The sequence below is a fragment of the Anser anser genome, assembly GCF_964211835.1.
Source record: "Anser anser genome assembly, chromosome: 8".
Classification (NCBI taxonomy): domain Eukaryota; kingdom Metazoa; phylum Chordata; class Aves; order Anseriformes; family Anatidae; genus Anser; species Anser anser.
The window spans coordinates 13,219,196-13,238,067 of NC_139728.1; the positions used below are offsets into that span (position 1 = coordinate 13,219,196).

General features: G+C 34.8%; 1 protein-coding gene and 1 long non-coding RNA gene across 5 annotated transcripts in view; both read left to right on the forward strand.

Annotated features, from left to right (window-relative positions):
* LOC310903389 overlaps positions 1 to 10,467 on the forward strand; it is a 78,005-nt gene extending 67,538 nt beyond the window's left edge. The window contains exon 5 of the long non-coding RNA XR_014587502.1: positions 2,467 to 10,467. This is a non-coding gene — a long non-coding RNA (uncharacterized lncRNA). The remainder of the gene's footprint in view (positions 1 to 2,466) is intronic.
* The window catches only part of BRINP3 (BMP/retinoic acid inducible neural specific 3), a 237,490-nt gene that overhangs the window by 125,348 nt on the left and 93,270 nt on the right, over positions 1 to 18,872 (forward strand). For all 4 annotated transcript variants that reach the window (XM_083846569.1, XM_083846570.1, XM_083846571.1 and 1 more), the window contains one exon: positions 10,474 to 10,664. In XM_083846569.1, coding sequence (XP_083702695.1) covers positions 10,474 to 10,664 — 191 coding nt within the window. The remainder of the gene's footprint in view (positions 1 to 10,473; positions 10,665 to 18,872) is intronic.

Here is an 18,872-nt window from a genome sequence, read left to right on the forward strand (position 1 = left end):
CAGATGCGAATCAGCAGTACAGCTGCACTAGCATGGCACTTTGCTCACACTTTCTGATGATGATGCTCAAGCATGGTAAAGACACTGTAAATGCAGACACCAATGATTCAGAATAGGCTTTTACTCAGCCATTTTAGTTTAAAGGCAGGGTAACCCTGAGCATAGCTAAATGTTTGTAAGCATGTGCCATGTATTGCTTCTGTTGTTTGTAAAATATGTCTCTCTTCTGCAGTTCTTGTTCCAGCCTCTGTTGAGTGCATAAAGTCTCACTCCTTCCAAATCTGTGTCAATATTTATGGTATTATAAATACAATTCATGGAATATATGATAATTATATGACATTCTAAATAATATTTCATCTCGTATTGAGGCTTATATCCCATTTGAATTTTTCCATGATCACTTCTGTTTTACTCTCACAAACCTATTGTACAGAGGTGCTGAGAGGGATGATGAAATGGATACAGACACACATACATTTTACAATAATGCATGATCAATAAATATATTTTACAATAATAAAATTCAAAGCAGAGATTCATTCTATCTCAAGCTTCCTAGAAAAATTCATATGTGGACGCTGTAGGTGATAATGTATTTTACTCAGCAGCTTTAATGTAGTCTGAACACCAGAATAAATCTAGTTGCATACAAAGTCTCCACATATGTGTTATAAGATGTATTACAAGCCCTGGAGTCCTGAAACCTGTGACAGTAGCGAAAGTTTTATTTCAGAGTTGAACCATTTTCTCAGGTTGCATAAACGCTATGTCTATGCCATTTGAGAACGACTCAAACTGAAATGCAACAGATAAACAGGCTTTATTCTTTCAGAGAATACATGTAATGTTTTACTGTTTCTGTTACAGAAATTAGTAACTCAACTCCTGTTCAACACTTTTATTTAGTTAAGAGCATTAGAGAACTCTGTGTTTATATTTTGGAACTGTATTGGCAAGTTTATTGCCCTTACTCTCTGTTCGGTTTACTGTTGTAATTCCACTTGTTCTTTAAAAGTAGTTGCAATTTATGCCACTGGAAGAAAGAGTATCACCAGACCATTTTTTTTAATAAAGAAAGCTCAAAATTTATTTTGGAATTAATACAAATAGTCATGCTAAAACAGAAGCATCGTTTGTTCTGGTGCAAAATAAAAATCAAACATTTTATATGCTGAATAAGTCTTTTTTTTTTTTTTTCTCATTGTGTTTGTATGTGCAAATAGAGATCTGAGCATTTCTTGCTAATGATGAAAACCCATATATTGGAGGTTAACATTTACATCCAAAGATGATCAGCAGCATATTCCTCCAAGAGCTAAGCAATAAAAAAAATAAATAAAAACAAATAACACACCAAAGTATATATATATAAAAAAAAAAGTCTACATTTTTACATTTACTATTGTTTTCAACAACTTGAATTGCTACAAACATCAATAGTGTAACTGTTACATTTCACAATATCAAAACAGTGTTTAGGCCTATGTTTATGAGATTTACACTTGTATTAAACCATATTCAGCCCGCAGTGTTGGTAGAAAGAACTGCCCTTATAAATTCAAATGCAGGTAAGTAACTCTGTCGTCTATTAGAGCCAGTGCCTCTGGCATGTGCTCTGCAAGACTGGCATATAAATAAATGGGAGACAAGAAGTCCTTATTTGGACAGATAAATTTATCAGTTGTGAAAATGAGCCAAACCGTTTACGATATAGAAGTTTATTTATGTTTATATAACATTCTTACTGGAAAGGAAATGACTCTAGACATTATGTGTAGCCTCATAGATAAGGTTTTAGATAAGCATTTGTTTGAGAATGTGATGCCTCTTTTATCCAATTTCTGTTTGCCTTCAAGCCAATCATTTAAGGTACCTTTCACCAGTTCCAGGCAGGCAGACACAATACCAGCCTTTGCTCTGAGAGATGGGAATTTGGTCTCTCCGTGGCATTGAGCCTAAGCCAATACTAAGCAGCTGTAGCATTCTAGAAACAAGCAAACAATCAAACAAAACCTTTTCAAAGGACTTAAAAGCTTGCATTTACTGCTACTCTGTCCAGGTCATAAAGGCTTTTCGTCTGCTCTGACTATGGAAATAAGGTTGTGTCTGTTCACAGTGCTCTGTACAGGTGAACCCTTACTATGCCACAGTTTTCTGAATGTAAAATAGGGTGATTAGGAAGCACTTCCTTTAAATTTTAAATTATTCATCACGGTTTGATTTTAACTAAATGTCTCTCTATTGCCTGGTAAAACAGATCAATTTTGTTGTTCTGGTACAGAAATTATAAAAGCAGTAATATAACATGTTTAAAAAACTGAAACTAGGAACCACAGCAACATACTAAGAATGAATTTTAGCATTTTGAGTTTGCTTTGTGATTCATCTTTGGGTATTCACCAACACCAAATCAATGAATGCTGTATTCATTTCTCTCTTATTTTCTCCTCCATTTTTTCCAAGAGATCTATTTGCTGATTCCATCTTCAAAAACTACATCTTCTTGTGTTGATTCATGCACCAAAACACTTCCACAGACTCAGCTTTCTTCTTCATCTCTACAAGAAATCCAATTCCATTATTTTTATTTTAGTCAAAACAAAAACAGAAAGGAGAATCTGATCTTGTTGATTTTGAAGCACCAATAGGTACTGTCAGCTCCTTAAAACCTCTCCTCAGCTGAGAACTCCAAAGATGACTTCTGATGACTTTTTTTTTTTCTTATGAAATTCCAGAGTCATTGTGTTTTGTTAATGCACAATCAACTACAGGAACAGGACCGTGATATCTATTGTCTTTTAAAGTCATTGAAAAAGACTGTAAATATACCTTTCTTCTCTTTATCATAACTGTTTAATGCATCAAAAAGCTCTTCTTCAAGGCAGACATTTTCTATTTTAAGGGTTACTGTTGTCTTAGCTATAGATAAGATAATGGCTTCTTGAAAGATTTTCTGGGAATAAGAGTGAAGGTAATTGGTGCATTGTGTAAAATATAGGAAACAGTATTTATATTTAATTTACAAAACTTACATCCATACTTTTTCATAACACTGAATTTTAGACAACATAGGCTTTCACTGTACTTGAAAATAAATGGAAATGAAGAATCTTCCAATCAAAAGTTTTTTATTTTATTTTATTAGTCTTCTGCAAGTCTAAGTAAATGTATCATTTCAGAAAACTGGGTAATAGTTTTCATAGGTAATAACTTTTTTCTCTGGGCAGATGTGAGCAGGGAAAACAGAAAGTTTTGAGCTTGCCAAGACTTTATAGGAAGTTTAGATTAGTCTGAGCAATGTGGGTATGAGGTATTAGAAACTCTCCTGGTAATATCAAGGGGAGAATGAAAAGCCTCGTTATCCCTTTTGGACATGTGCCAAAACATGAAATCAATACTAAACTTCTTGCAAGGAAGGATAAACATATAAACCACTTATAATGAAAAGTGACCTAGACTTTTTGTAATTAATTCGATGGACAACTACTTGTTACTCCAAAGTGCCACCATCTTACCTAACAGATTATAAAGGTTATTGTCATTAATGTAGGAAAAAATACCTACTGGTCAGCATATCTAAATTATCAAGGCTCAGAAATATAAAAAAGCTGTAAAATCTACTTTTTGCCTACTCAGACTGTATGAAGATACACATTTACAGCAAAACATCTCCCACGTAACTCAGTCATTCTCCATTTCAGATGTAGTACAGACAAGGGAAGGTTTTACTAGGAATTCTCCTTGTCCTCTCTGCCTTCTGTGACTAATTATTATTATATGTAAAGCTGATAAAAAATTTACGTGAATTTAATCCTTGACTTAAAAGCATATTTTACAAGCTGTTTCACCAGTTCTTCACCATTAGATGAACGGTTCATATAAATATATATTCCAGTTCAGTAGACTTTGCACACTACCTGTTCTTGCTGTTTATTTTTTATTTTTTCTAATTTGCAACTTATCACTAGTAAGTGCATTTTTTCATACTATTACTATATACTCTTTGGTGATTGAATGGAGGCAGAAGGTAAATAAGAGTAAGTCACAAAAAGCTATTACTTTTGTGCAAACCCCTTTTTGAGGAATAAAGGTGCAGCTAAATATGTGAACAGTGAGACATTGAATGAATGTTCACGAGCGTGTTTGGAAGTATATCACAAACTGTGGATAAAAGGCAAACACAAGCACAAAGGCAAGATACAGAAATAGTTCCCACTCGGATTTCATTAAAGGAGGAATAAAAATATATGTTACAGAGGTTAAATTTCTATCAGACAGAGACAAAAAGAAATCTACCCTTCTTTCTCTTCCATAGTAAACCATCCATAGTGTTCATGACAAGTGAGATGTTTCAAATCATGAAAAGTGATTTTCATAGTACTTTTCAAAGTGACATCATAGTACGAGGGAAAGTAATCTGACTGACTATGCATAGAAAAATAAATAATTTTTAATATATTATGGGTATATAATGTATATAATTTTTATTGAAATTTGTTCATATTTGTTCATAGATTTCTATATACTTCATAAGTTAAATTTCTACATATTTAATTTGCATAATGCAAGAAGAGTGAAGCTGATACAAATGAATTCAAGTTTTGGAAGTAGAATTTCAAGTACTAGGAAACTGATAAGGTAAAAAAGGCATACAAAGGGAAGAAATATTACTAGGATGTTTCAAAATAATGGTATATTAAGGTAAGAAATAATCCTAATGATATTGCTTAATCATTATGAGATGAAAGTCAGTCTAAATATAAGAAATAATATGGAAGATATATATGTATCCAACAAACATTTCTGCTTTGATATTGGGAAAATGTGAGGCGACAGTAAGGGTATGGTTAATGAAGAAATACAGTATTTCTTGCATTTCTAATTTCAGCAATGGAAATTTATTTTAAAGTACTTTTATATATCTCAAAATTTATTTTATTTTTCTTTTTAATCACCAATTCTGGATAATTGGCAATTTTAAGAAACACAGATTTGATGCATTCTATACTAACAGACTCAGCTTCTTCTTTCAGACAAAAGATGTTATATTTACATTCCCCGTGTTACAGTGTTTGTCCCTATTATCATGTGTCTATAAGTAGGTAGATATTTTTAGAAGGCTGCTCAGTCGATACATGACAAATTCCTTTCTCTTTCACTTTGAATAGCAGAAAACCACTGTAACAAACATTTAATGAAAGTTGTGGCAGATTCTCCACCACTTAACTAATTTTAATTAACATGTAAAGTTTTATGACCTGTGCCAGTGAGGAGGATTTTTTCACCTGAAAATCTGTGAATATTGCAGCCTTGGGCATTACCTGATTCTGTCCACATGGGGATGAAGTTTCTGCTTAAAAGCCAATTCTTCAGTGTTTTAACTCCAGTGTTTAGAGAATATTTTCCATATTTACATGTTACAGAATTTACATATCTACTGTTGCAGAATGGTTTGTAGGTAGTAGCAGCAAGGTAATGCAATATTGCTGTTATGGGATCCTCCTTTAAAAAATCTATAAGAATGTGGTGTAGCTGGGTTCAAAGGGCATAACTACAACCCACTCTGAGCCTGTCTCCTATGTAGGAATTAGCCTGTGTACAAGTTTTCTTAACAGTTAAAGCTATCTAAAGATAGCATTTGCAGAAAATGGGATACAGGGAGTGTGGTTGACAGTGTTACAATTCCTGTTGAAACCAGACTGTTGAACCCAGCTTTGGTTTATGTCTCTGCAGCTCACAGTTTCCATGAGCCCCAGTGTATGATCAGTGCATGATTAGTGTATGATACAATTTATAAGCATTATAATGTCTGGTTGACCTTTTTCCTCTGAGGATTACTATGGTAGTCATTTCATTTTGCATCATGTTGGTCTTATTCAAGCTATGGCCTCAGGCATTAAGAAATCTTTAGTCTTGTAAAGACAGTAGGCGGAGAAAAACACCATATATTCTCCCATTGAACTGTTCTGCCAACAGATTAACTTTCAGCTGCTTGGGAAACATTGGCTTCAAAATCCTGCTGTCATTCCAGCCCATTTGAAGCAGTTACCTTTTCACCAGCCAAAAGTGGAGCTGTGTCATTTAGAAGACATTAAGAGCACAGAGAACGCAGAGCTGAGTTCTGTAATATTAAAAATAATCTGATGTTCATTCTCCAAGCAGGCTTTCCAAACTATGCAACACTACTCTTTGTTAATATTTATGCTTCCTGGCACTAATGCTGTTTTATGGAACACCTAAGTTACTTATAACGAGGCCTAACATTGCTAATTTTATCTGGGCCCCACTTGGGTATGGTTGACCTTAGAAAAGAGTGTTGTGTTTAAGAAGAATCCATTAGACTCACTATAAATCTATTAGTTAATCATCTGGAGTAGCAGAGATTATACGACCATTTCAAATCTTCTACACACACTACAATTTTAGAGTACAATGGCATTTTTTATTTCCTTCAGCTAGATGTTTTATCGAGAGCTTTCCCTATATCTCCCCATACCGTATAATTTAAAATGTGTCAAAATGAATGCAACAATAAAAAGAAATGTATAATTTATATATACATTTGAAATAAAATAACAATGGCTTGAAATTCAAAAGAGGCATTGACAACCCTTGTTTGCCTGCTGCCCTAGAATTACTTTCAGATCCACATGTAATTTTAACTTCTTTCAAGATGAAAACATGTCCACATCTACTCTACAAAGAGGTACATCATGTCAGAACATTATTCTTTGATTGAGCATCACTCTTGATGACAGTGTAGCAAAACAAAAAAAGGAAATAGTAGGAAATAACAATATATATATATATATATATACACACATATATTTTAAACGGTGCTTTTTAAAAATTTATGCTATTTTTACCCTGTCCTGGCTACATGACTTCAACCTAACCTTCTCTAAATGGAGCAAATGGCAGGAGACCCCATTCAGGAAACAGGCTGTGGCATGCATGCAGTACAGCTGGTCAGAATTGGCACTAATAGGCTTCAGATCTCTTGCATATGTGTTAACCAACGAGCGAGGGAACAGATTTTTGGTAGCACATACATGTCTGTTATGTAGGAAGAGAGAATGCAGCTCATGGCTTCTGGCGCTGCTTATGACAATAATGCATTTCTATTATACCCTTTATCCTGGGAGCTGGACTGATTTATTTCCTTATATAAGCCCTTACTCTTGTGTAAGCCCAGGAACTCAAAGCCACCATCCTTCCCAACAACTTTGCCCTGAGCAATAAAGCACTATATCCAATGGTTAACATATTTTTCAGGCTGGAAATAGATCGGAAGCATAGTGGTTACCACATGCTATTAAATCTTAGCTTCCTGATAGCACTGAGACAGCTGCTAGTCTTGGATCTTACACATTAGAAGAAGAGGAAGAGGAGGAAAGAATAAACTTCTAGTAACTCCACTGTTTGTATTCAAGGCATAATTGGTTTTCTTGACCAGCAGCCAGTGCTGATGCTATGCTGTTCTGTGGGAGGTATTCTTCTGGTGAATGATATTCCAATGACTATGGAAGGTGGTATTTTCTCTACTAAGAAGGTTCATTAACTCTGTCTGCCTTTGGCAGTGAACAGGAACATTATTTCTAAAGGAGAATATCACACACTGAGTAGAAAAATCATTTGAGGGCTGGAGAGTTTGTGTTAGAGAGAACGACTGTAAGAGGAATGGGTAAATAAAAGTTGAGGTTTACTGTATGATAAGAAGAGCGAGAGGGAAATAGATCTTCGTCTGTCACAGTGCCAAAACACATGATTTAAGGAAGACTTCAGGAAAAGTTGTAAGCTGGTTGGTAAGTTTTCTAAAAGCTTCATCTCAGCCTGACAGAGTCACAAAAATGTTATATTAAACAAACAAACAAACAGCAACAAAAAAAGCAGCTCCCATATTCTACCCCCTCAGTTTCCACAGCAGTGAATTTGAAAGGAAGATTAATTGGTGTACTAATAATTATTTTCATTGATATGCTCAAAATAAATACAAAACTAAATTTTACAAAATCATTAGCCTAGGTCCTCTCTCTGAAATAGCATAAGATATGGAAAAACAATCTTTTCGTAGCAAAAACTGTGGAAGGAAGGTTCTCTAAATCAAGTCTGATTAATTAAGCCAAACAAATTACTCACAGTGCTAGAATAACTCAGTCGCTAAATTCAGTAAACAAAGGACTTTTAGTAGAACAAGAGGACCTGAACTTGGAAATACTTCTGAATTTAGTATGGATGAGACCACCATTTCTAGCTTTACTCCTCCAAAAAATAGTTTTCCATCTTTTGAAGAAGAGCTGTAAGAATGACTTACCATCTAAAACTGCAGTTCAGAAAGAAACACAAAAGGCAGCTGTTGACATAGTCCAAGGTTAAGAGATGATTCAGACAAGAGCTGTAATTAGTTACACAGAACGTGAGTAGTATTTAGAAGAGCCTTTAATCTACCTGACATGAATTAAAATCTCTAAGATTTGGAAACTGAAGTTGTCAAGGTTTAATCTGAAAATAAAATGGTCTCTCTGAATACAGACAGTGTTCAGATTGTCAAGAAACTCTGATAAATCTTCAGCATCAGTTTTTAACTCAGGATTGAGATGATTTTCTGACAGACAGTTTCTTCTTCAGTCACAAACTTGCTGACATAGATAGCAAGAGGCATTTAGTGATACTCTTCTGGATGCAATAAAAAGGGAATATATGCATGGATTATGGTCATCTTCACTTCTAAAAAGCTCTGACAGCAATAAGAGAATGAACAGTAGTAGCAAACTAGCTTTTATAAGAATTGTAACTTTTCCATTATCCTTCTTGTGTTTATACTTCAGCTTTGATACAGAGAATTAGTCAGATAGCAAGTTAAGAAGAAAAGATTTCATCTAGTTATAAAATGTATTTTATATGAATGGTTTATATTATAAAGCTTAAATTTTTATCTCACTGTCAAAGCACTTCTGTCTTGATGGTCTGTTCACCAACTGTAATTGAGCTATATTTCTGATGTATTGAAATGAAAAAAAGAAAGAAAAAAATGAAAACAACTTCAAATATGTTCAAAAAGCATAGAATTTAAATAATAATAATACAAACACACACTGCTTTCCTTATTTCTTTTTTCTTTCACTTGAAAAGTACATTTACAGCCCAGGGTAAGTCACTGTATTTAGTGCTTGTAGTATTGTGGTCACTGTGACCAACCAATACCTTTTCATTTTAGAGTGAAAAATATTTGTGCTTAATTTTTCTCAACTCTTTCTAATATGCAGTAGTTCCATAAAGGTTAAAAAAAGATATTATTACTTTTCTAGATTCATAAAAGGAAAATAAATTTGTGAGATAAAAACTTTTACAAATGGCAAATGAATTAAAAAACAAACAAACAAAACATAACCAACAAACCGACCAACCATAGAATACTAATATTAAGATACTAATACTCTACCAGGTAGAGTTTTTAGCATAAGTAGTCATTGCTCTCAAAATCTAGCCAAGACACTGAATGTCTGCAGCAACTTTGCTTTTCCAAGATACATCAACAGCTACTTTGGTTACAGTCTCGAGTGTTGTGAGAATTAAGTCCAAGACAACCTTTGGACTGTAGTTTAGCTTTGCCAAGTCCTCTGTCAAGTAAGATTTGCCCTCAGATAAGATTGTAAAAAAGCAAATAGATTAGCAAGCTTGAAAGACCCTATCGAAGGTATAGTATACTAATATTAAGATACCAGGATACTACCTGGTATCTTAATTGGTACGTAAATGAATAAAAGATGTGTTTACTACCGTGTAATTGACCTGTTTATTTTCCCTGTTCTCAGTGATGTATTTTGCAGGGAGGAAGGGGACAAGCCTATGAATTGATTTTTATCCCTCCTACAATTGAAAAGTGATCTGTTTTAGGAATCAGACATACTACCTGTATATTTCTTCAAAATGAAGTCCAAAAGTACAGAAAACTTTGGAAATATCATAGTAAAATGAAATGTGGTGTGATAATGTATGTTGTTCAAATTAGCTAGCTATGTACTTAAGTGGCTTATTATCAAAAAGCAAATAACATGGCCCATTTCTTGAAATATTTTTAAAAGTTGCCTTATGTTAATGAAAGTATTTATTGCTTTTGTTTCAAAGTTTGAAAAATTATTAGTGCACTTTCAGTTCCTAACATAACTGTTTGTTCTAGGGCTGTATTCACATCAAGGACTAAACATAAACAATAAGGATAGCAGCATCCCAAATGACTTTTTTTTTTTTTTTCCGGACAGTTATTTTGTAATGGAATACTCCCTCCACTTCCAATAAATAACACTTTTTGCTTGTCCTATGCCTATGACACATGACAGTGTCACTGTCAAGGCCTGCTGTAATACTCAGCTAGTTGCCCCCCAGCTAGTCAACAGAGCAGAGTAGTTTGCAAATTAAGACATTTGTCTGAATGACATATTTCTGAATGAGAATCGCTTTATTTTGCAGAGAGTTTGGCCGCTGGAAAGTAAACAATCTTGCTGTTGAAAGAAGAAATTTCCTTGGCTCCCCACTGCCACTTGCCCCTGAATTCTTCCGTAACATAAGGCTACTAGGACGCCGCCCGACACTTCAACAGATCACAGAAAACCTTATCAAGAAGTATGGGACACACTTCCTACTATCAGCTACCTTGGGAGGTAAGGTTAATGCTTGGAAATATGGTGCATGAGTTTGACATGACTGAACTAAAAGCATTGGTCAACTGATTTCCTTGTAAAACTGTGGTGTTCTCTGTTCCCAGAGCAGCTAAACTGAGCCACTATCCCTCGGCTAGATTTTACAGAACAGGAACAGGTTTTGTCTTCCAGCCTTATGGCTCCTTCTTCTGCTGGTGATAAACTTTGTTTTATTGATTCTTTGTAAACAATTTTAAGGACAATAAGAAAAGAATGCCCGTTGCTAAGAGTGAGGTACTTAGGCCTGAGTTCCTGGTGTGCATGATCCTGGTCCTTTGGGGACGTTGCTCTGCACTGAGAATCACTGAGTGACAGTTTTCAGTAAGAGGACCCTAAAACAATCTGGCACAATAACAAAATACACAGGTGTCTGGCTCCCTTATAGGACTGCAGAGATAAAGCAACAAACCCAGTAACAGTTATTTCCAACAAATCTTTTCAGCTAGGAGACTTTTAAATGACTTTGACTGCTTGGAAGTCCATATATTGCCAGTCTACCCTTTTTAGGACTACTCTCCACTTAACCAGTGGGACTAAAAGTCTCGGAATGGGATGGAGAGGCTTTTCCATGTAATTCCTATTACCTTAATGGAAGCTGCATCTCTAAATCTCCATGGACTAATTTAGAAAGGGTAGCCTGACGTGTAATTGGGATCTGGTCATAAAATGGATTGAAGAAATCCAGTGAAGAGGCCTAATGTCCAAGAGAGAGCATAAATTGTTCTGAATAAAAGATAATTAGTGCCTGAGATTACCCATCGAGTCATCATAAAATGAACTGACATTTTAGAAATGCAGTTTTATTCCTTGGTGGGTGATTATATTAAAGATAATTCTAGTGATTGAGTATCCTTCCAGCAGGACAGTCTTGTCAAAATCCTTTATTCACCTGAGGAATGGTTCTCTTTAACACATTTCATAACAGATTTCTAACCATATATTAAGGAAATGACAGCCTTCCTTTTCTCTTTTGGCTGATATCTGAGCTTTGTAGCAACTGAAATGGCTAACAGTAGCTCTCTTTTGGAGAAGACCATTCTAGAAACAAGGTGAATTTCTGTCTTACTGTAGATATTAAAATAACAATACAGAACTAATTCCTATCATTATTTTCAAAACTAGTGCCTCTTCAGCAAATCCATCACCATTTGAATTTTAAGAATAAATTACATGTGTTGACCAGCAATTTGGAATAAAATTCCCTGATTTTTATTTATTTATTTTTTTTTAATTTGCTTAGTGTATTTCTTTCATACAAGAAGTACATATTTCAGAAATAAGCATATATTTTCTTATGTGTGTGGCACAGCTGAACAGTAAACCTAACTGCAGAAAAGAAATTAAATATTTACCGAATATTTAAGTACAATAATTAAAGATTTAGCTGCAACAGGTATGCTAATGCAAAGATTATGCAGTGGTAAAACTTAGTTATTTTTATTAGCTACTTTCTTATTATTAACTAACATAAATTTTGGTACAAACAGCCATATCATCAAATTCACTTTGAAGTTGAAATTGAACCTAACAACCTAAAAAAAACAGGCTAACACAATTATAATTGTTATTTCAAAAGTACAAAGCACCAATATCACACTCATCACAAAAGAGCTTCAGACTCAATGCCTTTTAGAAAGTATAGCCCTAAGTAAAAGCTAAAACCTAAGGGCAGGTCTTTTAAAGACATTTGACAATTTCATCTTAAACATTAAATTTGATCCACAAACCCATAGGATTTCCTGCAGGGAATCCGGGCTAGGGTCCCCTTTTCTCCTCTCTCTTAATACCATCTCACAAAGCCCCTAAAATGCAGTAGCTGCCATATACTTGCAAAAGTTTCCTACTTACAATGAGACGACGTTGACTTTAGGACTGTGCCTAAGCTTAATGTTTAAGGTTTTGATTTAAGTGCCTAGCCTTAATTTTTAGGCATAATTTCAGACACACCTGCAGCCTTCCATTATCATTGGATGGGTGCTGAATACATTGAAAAATTCAATGATTAAAATAGTTTTAGGAAAATAGTAATTTCTAAGAGTGCTTTCATAAGGTAGCTAATAACCCTATAATTTCCTGTATGTGTTCATTCCTGTTTTGGGGCTAGATTGAATGGAAATTCCCAGAGATGCTTGTCCACATTTTAACACTTATGTCATCTATTTTATTTCAATAAGGTATTCATACTTTTTCTTTAATTATGAGGAGTTTTATTCTGAAAGCTTTGTCACCTATGCAGCTTCTAAAAAGCAGAAGACCAAACAGAGCGTGCATATTTCTTTTATTTAATGAATCCCCAATCATCTGTATTCATGGCCATAAAGGAAAAATTGGCAAATGAATGATCTTGTGGTAAGATTTGTGTGCCCTTGTGACCATTTGGCTTTCATGAATATCCCTTTTTGACTGTAAAGGGAACTCTTGCACATAGTTGTTTGTGAGACATTCTCATGTCTTTATTCACAAACAGAAATATACTCCTCAAGGGCATTCTGAAATGAGAATTTAGGGAAGTTCTATTTTCTGTGATGCCACAAGTTAATGTGGAAAAAGACATTTCTCACTGTTTCTCTATCGAATGGAAATTTTATATGCTTATGACATAAGGAAAGTCAAATATCCATAATGAGCAGCTTCAAGTTGCACAATAGAAGAACATTTTGTAGTCCAGTGTTTGTACAGCAAAAGCCATGATTGAGCATTGAGTTCACGGATGAATCCACATGCTTGTGCATAGGAGTAACCTCTTCTTTTTCTGCATTGACTGTCTACAGCATCCAATTTGCAGAGAAAGGAGAGTTGTGGCTGCTCATTTTCTTTCAATTTTGCACAAAAATGGGGATGCTGTATCGGGCTGGGCCATCGCTAATAGGTGAGGCATTTTCCTCCACTCTTCTAGAACAACACATGTCCTGCTTACTTTAGTAAGATTGCAAATTTACACAACCCATCCAAAAATGGCCAGGACTGCTTGACAGGAGAGGCAAGAGAGGATTCATACACGTAATCTTCATCCTAGAAGGTGAGAGAAGACTTTATTGGACAAGTCCCTGAGCATCTCATCTTATTAGAACTGCTTTAGGCTGTATGACCTTCTGAACTTCTTTCCAGCCTAAATTATTCTCTGATTCCATGAAATGTATTTCTGAATTCTTTACCAGCTTTCAACTAGAACTTCTGTTAAGCAGGTTCTTCATCAAGTGAGAGACAACACACAATGTTATTTTTCTCCTTTTTTTTTTTTTTGCATTTACACTTGATGCTTTTGCTTGCCCACAGCATGGTGCAATGAACATCCATCCTTCTGAATAATATACAAAAGTATTAGCTGCCATAAGCCATAATGGTATACAACAAATAGGATGGAGCAGTGAGCTGCAGACCTGAAAATTACTGTGAAGCCCAGGGCACCACTGTGGAATAAGTGTAGGAGGATGAAAATGTCAATGGATCCCATGTTTAACACTGTTCTTACATACGGATGTCAAGGTTGCTTAGCAAACTGGATAGATTTGGTGATGAGGAAATTACAGCTAACTAACCCATTACAATGAAATTATAGGTCTTATTCCTGGCATTTGGGTGAAATGAGTTTGATTCTGGTGCTTTGCAAGAGGAAGACAGTGGGTCCTCCTAGCATCTGGAACACCATAACTGCTCTTAAAAAAAAAAATTGCAGAAGGTTGCCAAGCTTGTTATGAAATTAAAGCATTAGAGGTCAACTGGCTAAATGACAATTTCAAATGTTTGAGATTTTTGCTCCTATTGTCAGACATAAGTGCTCAAAATGCTCACTACCAGACCATCAATGCATTTGCCTGTTCTGGTCAGGAAATATCTCTGATAATTCTGAAAGCTTTGAGAGAAAAAAAAAGAAAAAGAAAAAGGAAAAGGAAAAGAAAAAAAAAGAAAAAGAAAAAGAAAAAGAAAAAGAAAAAGAAAAAGAAAAAGAAAAAGAAAAAGAAAAAGAAAAAGAAAAAGAAAAAGAAAAAGAAAAAGAAAAAGAAAAAGAAAAAGAAAAAAAAGAAAAAAAAGAAAAAGAAAAAGAAAAGAAAAAGAAAAAGAAAAAAAAGAAAAGAAAAAGAAAAAGTAAAAGAAAAAGTAGTTTCTCTTTACAACAATTTGAGGATATCAGCAAATCAGTTTAATTCCAACCTCCTGTTATTCTCCTCTCCACTGATTACAGTTATGCAAACATATTTGATATTCACACCTATACTATTCTGTGAACTGAAAAAAAAGGGTCAGATTTTCCTTCCCTGATTTATATTCCTCTTGAGTAGTACCTTACACTGCATATAGAGATGGGAGAAATTTTCAGGTGGTGAAAATCAGTGAATCTCAATGAACTCTAAAGTATTTATGATAATTTACACTAACTGCTGATATTATCTTTGCTTTCTGTGTCACTTCATTCAAGGTAAGGTACAAAGTATTGGCAAATAAGTAAGAGAGAGTGCAGTCTTAAGTAACTGATGTGATAAAGAACCTTGAAAATTTATTATTGGATAAACAAACCCCCACAGGTCTGTATATTTTCTGGCATTTAATATAATGGATACTAAGGGGAAGAAAAAAGCCCAGCGATATATTCTCTTTCTTTTCTCTTCCTATCTGCTCAAGGAAGAAAATATTCAAATCCTTTCACAGGTGGTATATATGGAATTAATGTGCACTGTTATTCAGTTGAACCACAGAAATGATGCCACATCTGGCCAAGCATTAATTTATATAGTATTTGAAGCTGTGTACTTCCATCAGCATCTGCTTAAGTTTGGGAAACTGATCTGATAAAACCCTAATGGTATATTCTGTGATTCATACAGGAATAGATTTTCTAGTGGTACTAAGCGATTTTTTATAACAATGGTTTTATATACATATAATACTATATTGCATTACAGCTATTGTAACTGATGTATTCTATTTGACAAGAAACTTTTGAGAAGTGCACAAACCAAAGACCTTTATGTCTTTTTAAGATACATTTACATGTATGAATACAGAGCTCCAAGTAGGTAACTGTGGACGATGCTCAGATATATCCGCTTTCGAGTGTTCTCTCTCTCTCTTTTTTTTTTTTTTTAATCATTTCCTCATTTTCTATCAGGAATTGATGAGAGTTGCTTGAATCACTGCTTTCTCCTATCACTACTCAGTCTACACATGAAAATATAAAACATCAAGGCACGTGATCCTTTTGTCATTACAAAGTTGTGGGTACAAGAAAACAATCTCTCAATAACTGAAGCAGAAAATAGGGCTAAACATTAAAAACATATGAATATGTATTATTATGTGTAACAAAATACATTTACTCCAATATAAATTTATATTGAGTTACAGTTGTTATGGCATTATTCTATTCTACTATGCAAAAGATTATTTGCATTGTTTTTATTTAGATAATTCCTGAAGATATTAATAAGATACACACAGAATTAATTTCTGATATCTGAATGCCATTTATAAACTGCTGTTTAAGAGTCATATATAAATGGATGGGTTATTTGTCTAGGTAAATTTCTACATACTTATTTCATTTCTTAAAAACAGCACATAGAATATTTCTCTCAACTCAGTCATTTAACTTATAAGTAAAAATCCTGAAAAATAAACCTAGAAAGAAAGAAATATATAGGCTAAGGTATAGACTTGCAAATTCCAGGGCTCACAGGGACATTAGTATATACTGTGCCAAGGTCAGTCTTTAGGGTGAATGCCAGTCCCCAGTCCCCAGGTGAATATCCGTTATCAATGACAGCAGCTACATGGTAATAAAGCATCAGCATATAAGTCTGCTAATTTCTTGAACCAGTCATTGGATCATGTGAGGATTTTTTGTAAGGATGACCAAATGTTTTTATGCTATCTCTTTTAACCCTGAGAAAGTAAAGTAAACTGACTCTTGAATTTTGTGAAGTAGAGAGAATACTGCTTTTAGAGCTTACAGAAGACACAGTTGTATGGATCCAGTGCTGAATAACCACTTTTTCTTCGTATTCCCTGCCATAATCCATTTCATTTTTTAAAATTCATAACCTTGAATAGTTTTCTAAAATTACAGTTAATTTTTAGCTAAAGCCGGGATGTCTTTTTAGCCATTTTCAGCCTATAACTAGTTAAAAAAAAAAAAATAAAAAAAAATTTAATTCATGTTTCAGATGTGACAGAAGAGTTTCTTTTGGCATGGGTTTAACTTTTCCTAAATAAATTTAAAATTCAAGTTGTCTCCCAGTAATTAAACATGAATCAATGGTGTTACTTTACAAAGCCAACAGTTCTGGGTGCAAAAGGGAACCCTGTTACAACTCTCCAGTTACATGGTAGAGCCCAAGTAACAAAGTATGGTGGAGGTCTGTGTTTTTCAGTCCACTTTAGTCCATTATCTAGCAATTGCTATATCAGCTCTGTAAGATGAAATACTTCCTGAATATGAAAGATGCCTTTTGAACATCAAATACTTTTGAAATGTATCTGATTGCACCACAGTGCCTGAGAATATTAGTGATGAATTAGTTTGGCATGCCATTCAAGAACAATGCAGAGATTTTTGAGGAGAAAGAGCTTCCTTCATTTTACATCAAAGGCCCCTTCACTCCAGCTGTGTGCCTTCGCTCAACCTTGTAATGTGATCTAAATCAAAACAAACATTCAAAATCATTTCAATCCAGTTACAGAGCATGAGAAACAAAGCATATCTGTTAGGGAGCAGGGACACAGACTACAGGGGTGGGGATGAGTGCAGCATGCTGGCAGGGGATCCTGCCTGCCAAAACGCACCCACTGGCAACTGCTGCAGCAAGTATGGGGTCAAACAATACCATGAGGATAGGATGATGTGATAGCTGTGGAGAGATTCAAAGGTGATTTTTCTTGACATTTTCTAATAAAAGCAAAACAAAGCAACATACAACACTGTTCTTTTTCAAGGTTCTTTTTGGAAATGGGAGGATTTTTATCACGACTCTGATCTTCACCCACTGGAGAGCAACTGTTTCTGATGGGAGAAAAATAAACAGACTGTTTTAATAATAAAGCTTATCAGCATTCTGTTGAAAGATGATTTTGATGGAAACAGCCTCACTGCCCCTACTAATCTCTAACACAGATCAATCAAAAGGGCTCGGTGAGTTTAAACCAGAAGTTTATTCACTGGCCAGTGAAACATAAAGAACCTCTTTTTTTTTTTTTTCCTTCTACAGTCCAGATTTTCAGTGGAAAATTATATTTATTGCCTGTGAGTTGTGGTATTGTCTGCTCTGATACAGCTGTGTCTTTAAAGCACCACTGATACAGCTGTGTCTTTAAAGCACCACAAACAGCTGCACAAAGCCCATGGCCCCTTGCTCCCATTTCAGCTCACTCCATCGCTCTTCATTTCAGAAAGGCGTTTCGTATTGTGACTAGTGTCACAGGGCAAGTTTTGAAAAGGCAGGTTTTATTTCATAGGCATAACTGAACGCCAACAGTGCTGGAACCTAGAGCAGATTTTGATGGCAAATTTCTCTCAAGGCACCAGCCATGAGACTTTTCTGTGCTTCTCCAGCTCTCTGCTCACTGCAGGCAGGGTGGCAGCATCCCAGTGTGGGTAATGGCCCACCTGGCCACAAGATCCGCACCATCTCACATCAGGGTGGTGTGGCAAAATGTGGCACACACGCCTGTGCTCATAAAACATGCTTATGCCTCTCCTGCCAAGTGAACCTAGTCTGCTTTGCAGGAGGTTTTGGCATCAATTAAATAAAATGTGAATGCATGTCTATTTATTAGAGCAGACAGATTAGGTAACTGGATGGTAAAATCCTGTTACTTATGGAGGCTGTTTTGATTCCTGTTTTCTGGAGTTCAAGCAATTAAAACCTTCTTCAATGACTGCATGCACCAAAACAAACAAACAAACCACAATAAAATTAAAATAAAATAAAATAAAATAAAATAAAATAAAATAAAATAAAATAAAATAAAATAAAATAAAATAAAATAAAATAAAATAAAATATTACTCAATAGGAAACTACTGGAGGGGAGGCATAGACAGAGTGGGAAAAAAATGAGGTAGACTCCAGCTGGAATATTCTGGGCAGCAGCTGTCCCTTCCAGGACAAAATGAATATACTGGGCAAGCCCTGCAGGTCTAGTTAGATAAGAGAATACTGGATAACAGCAGTTT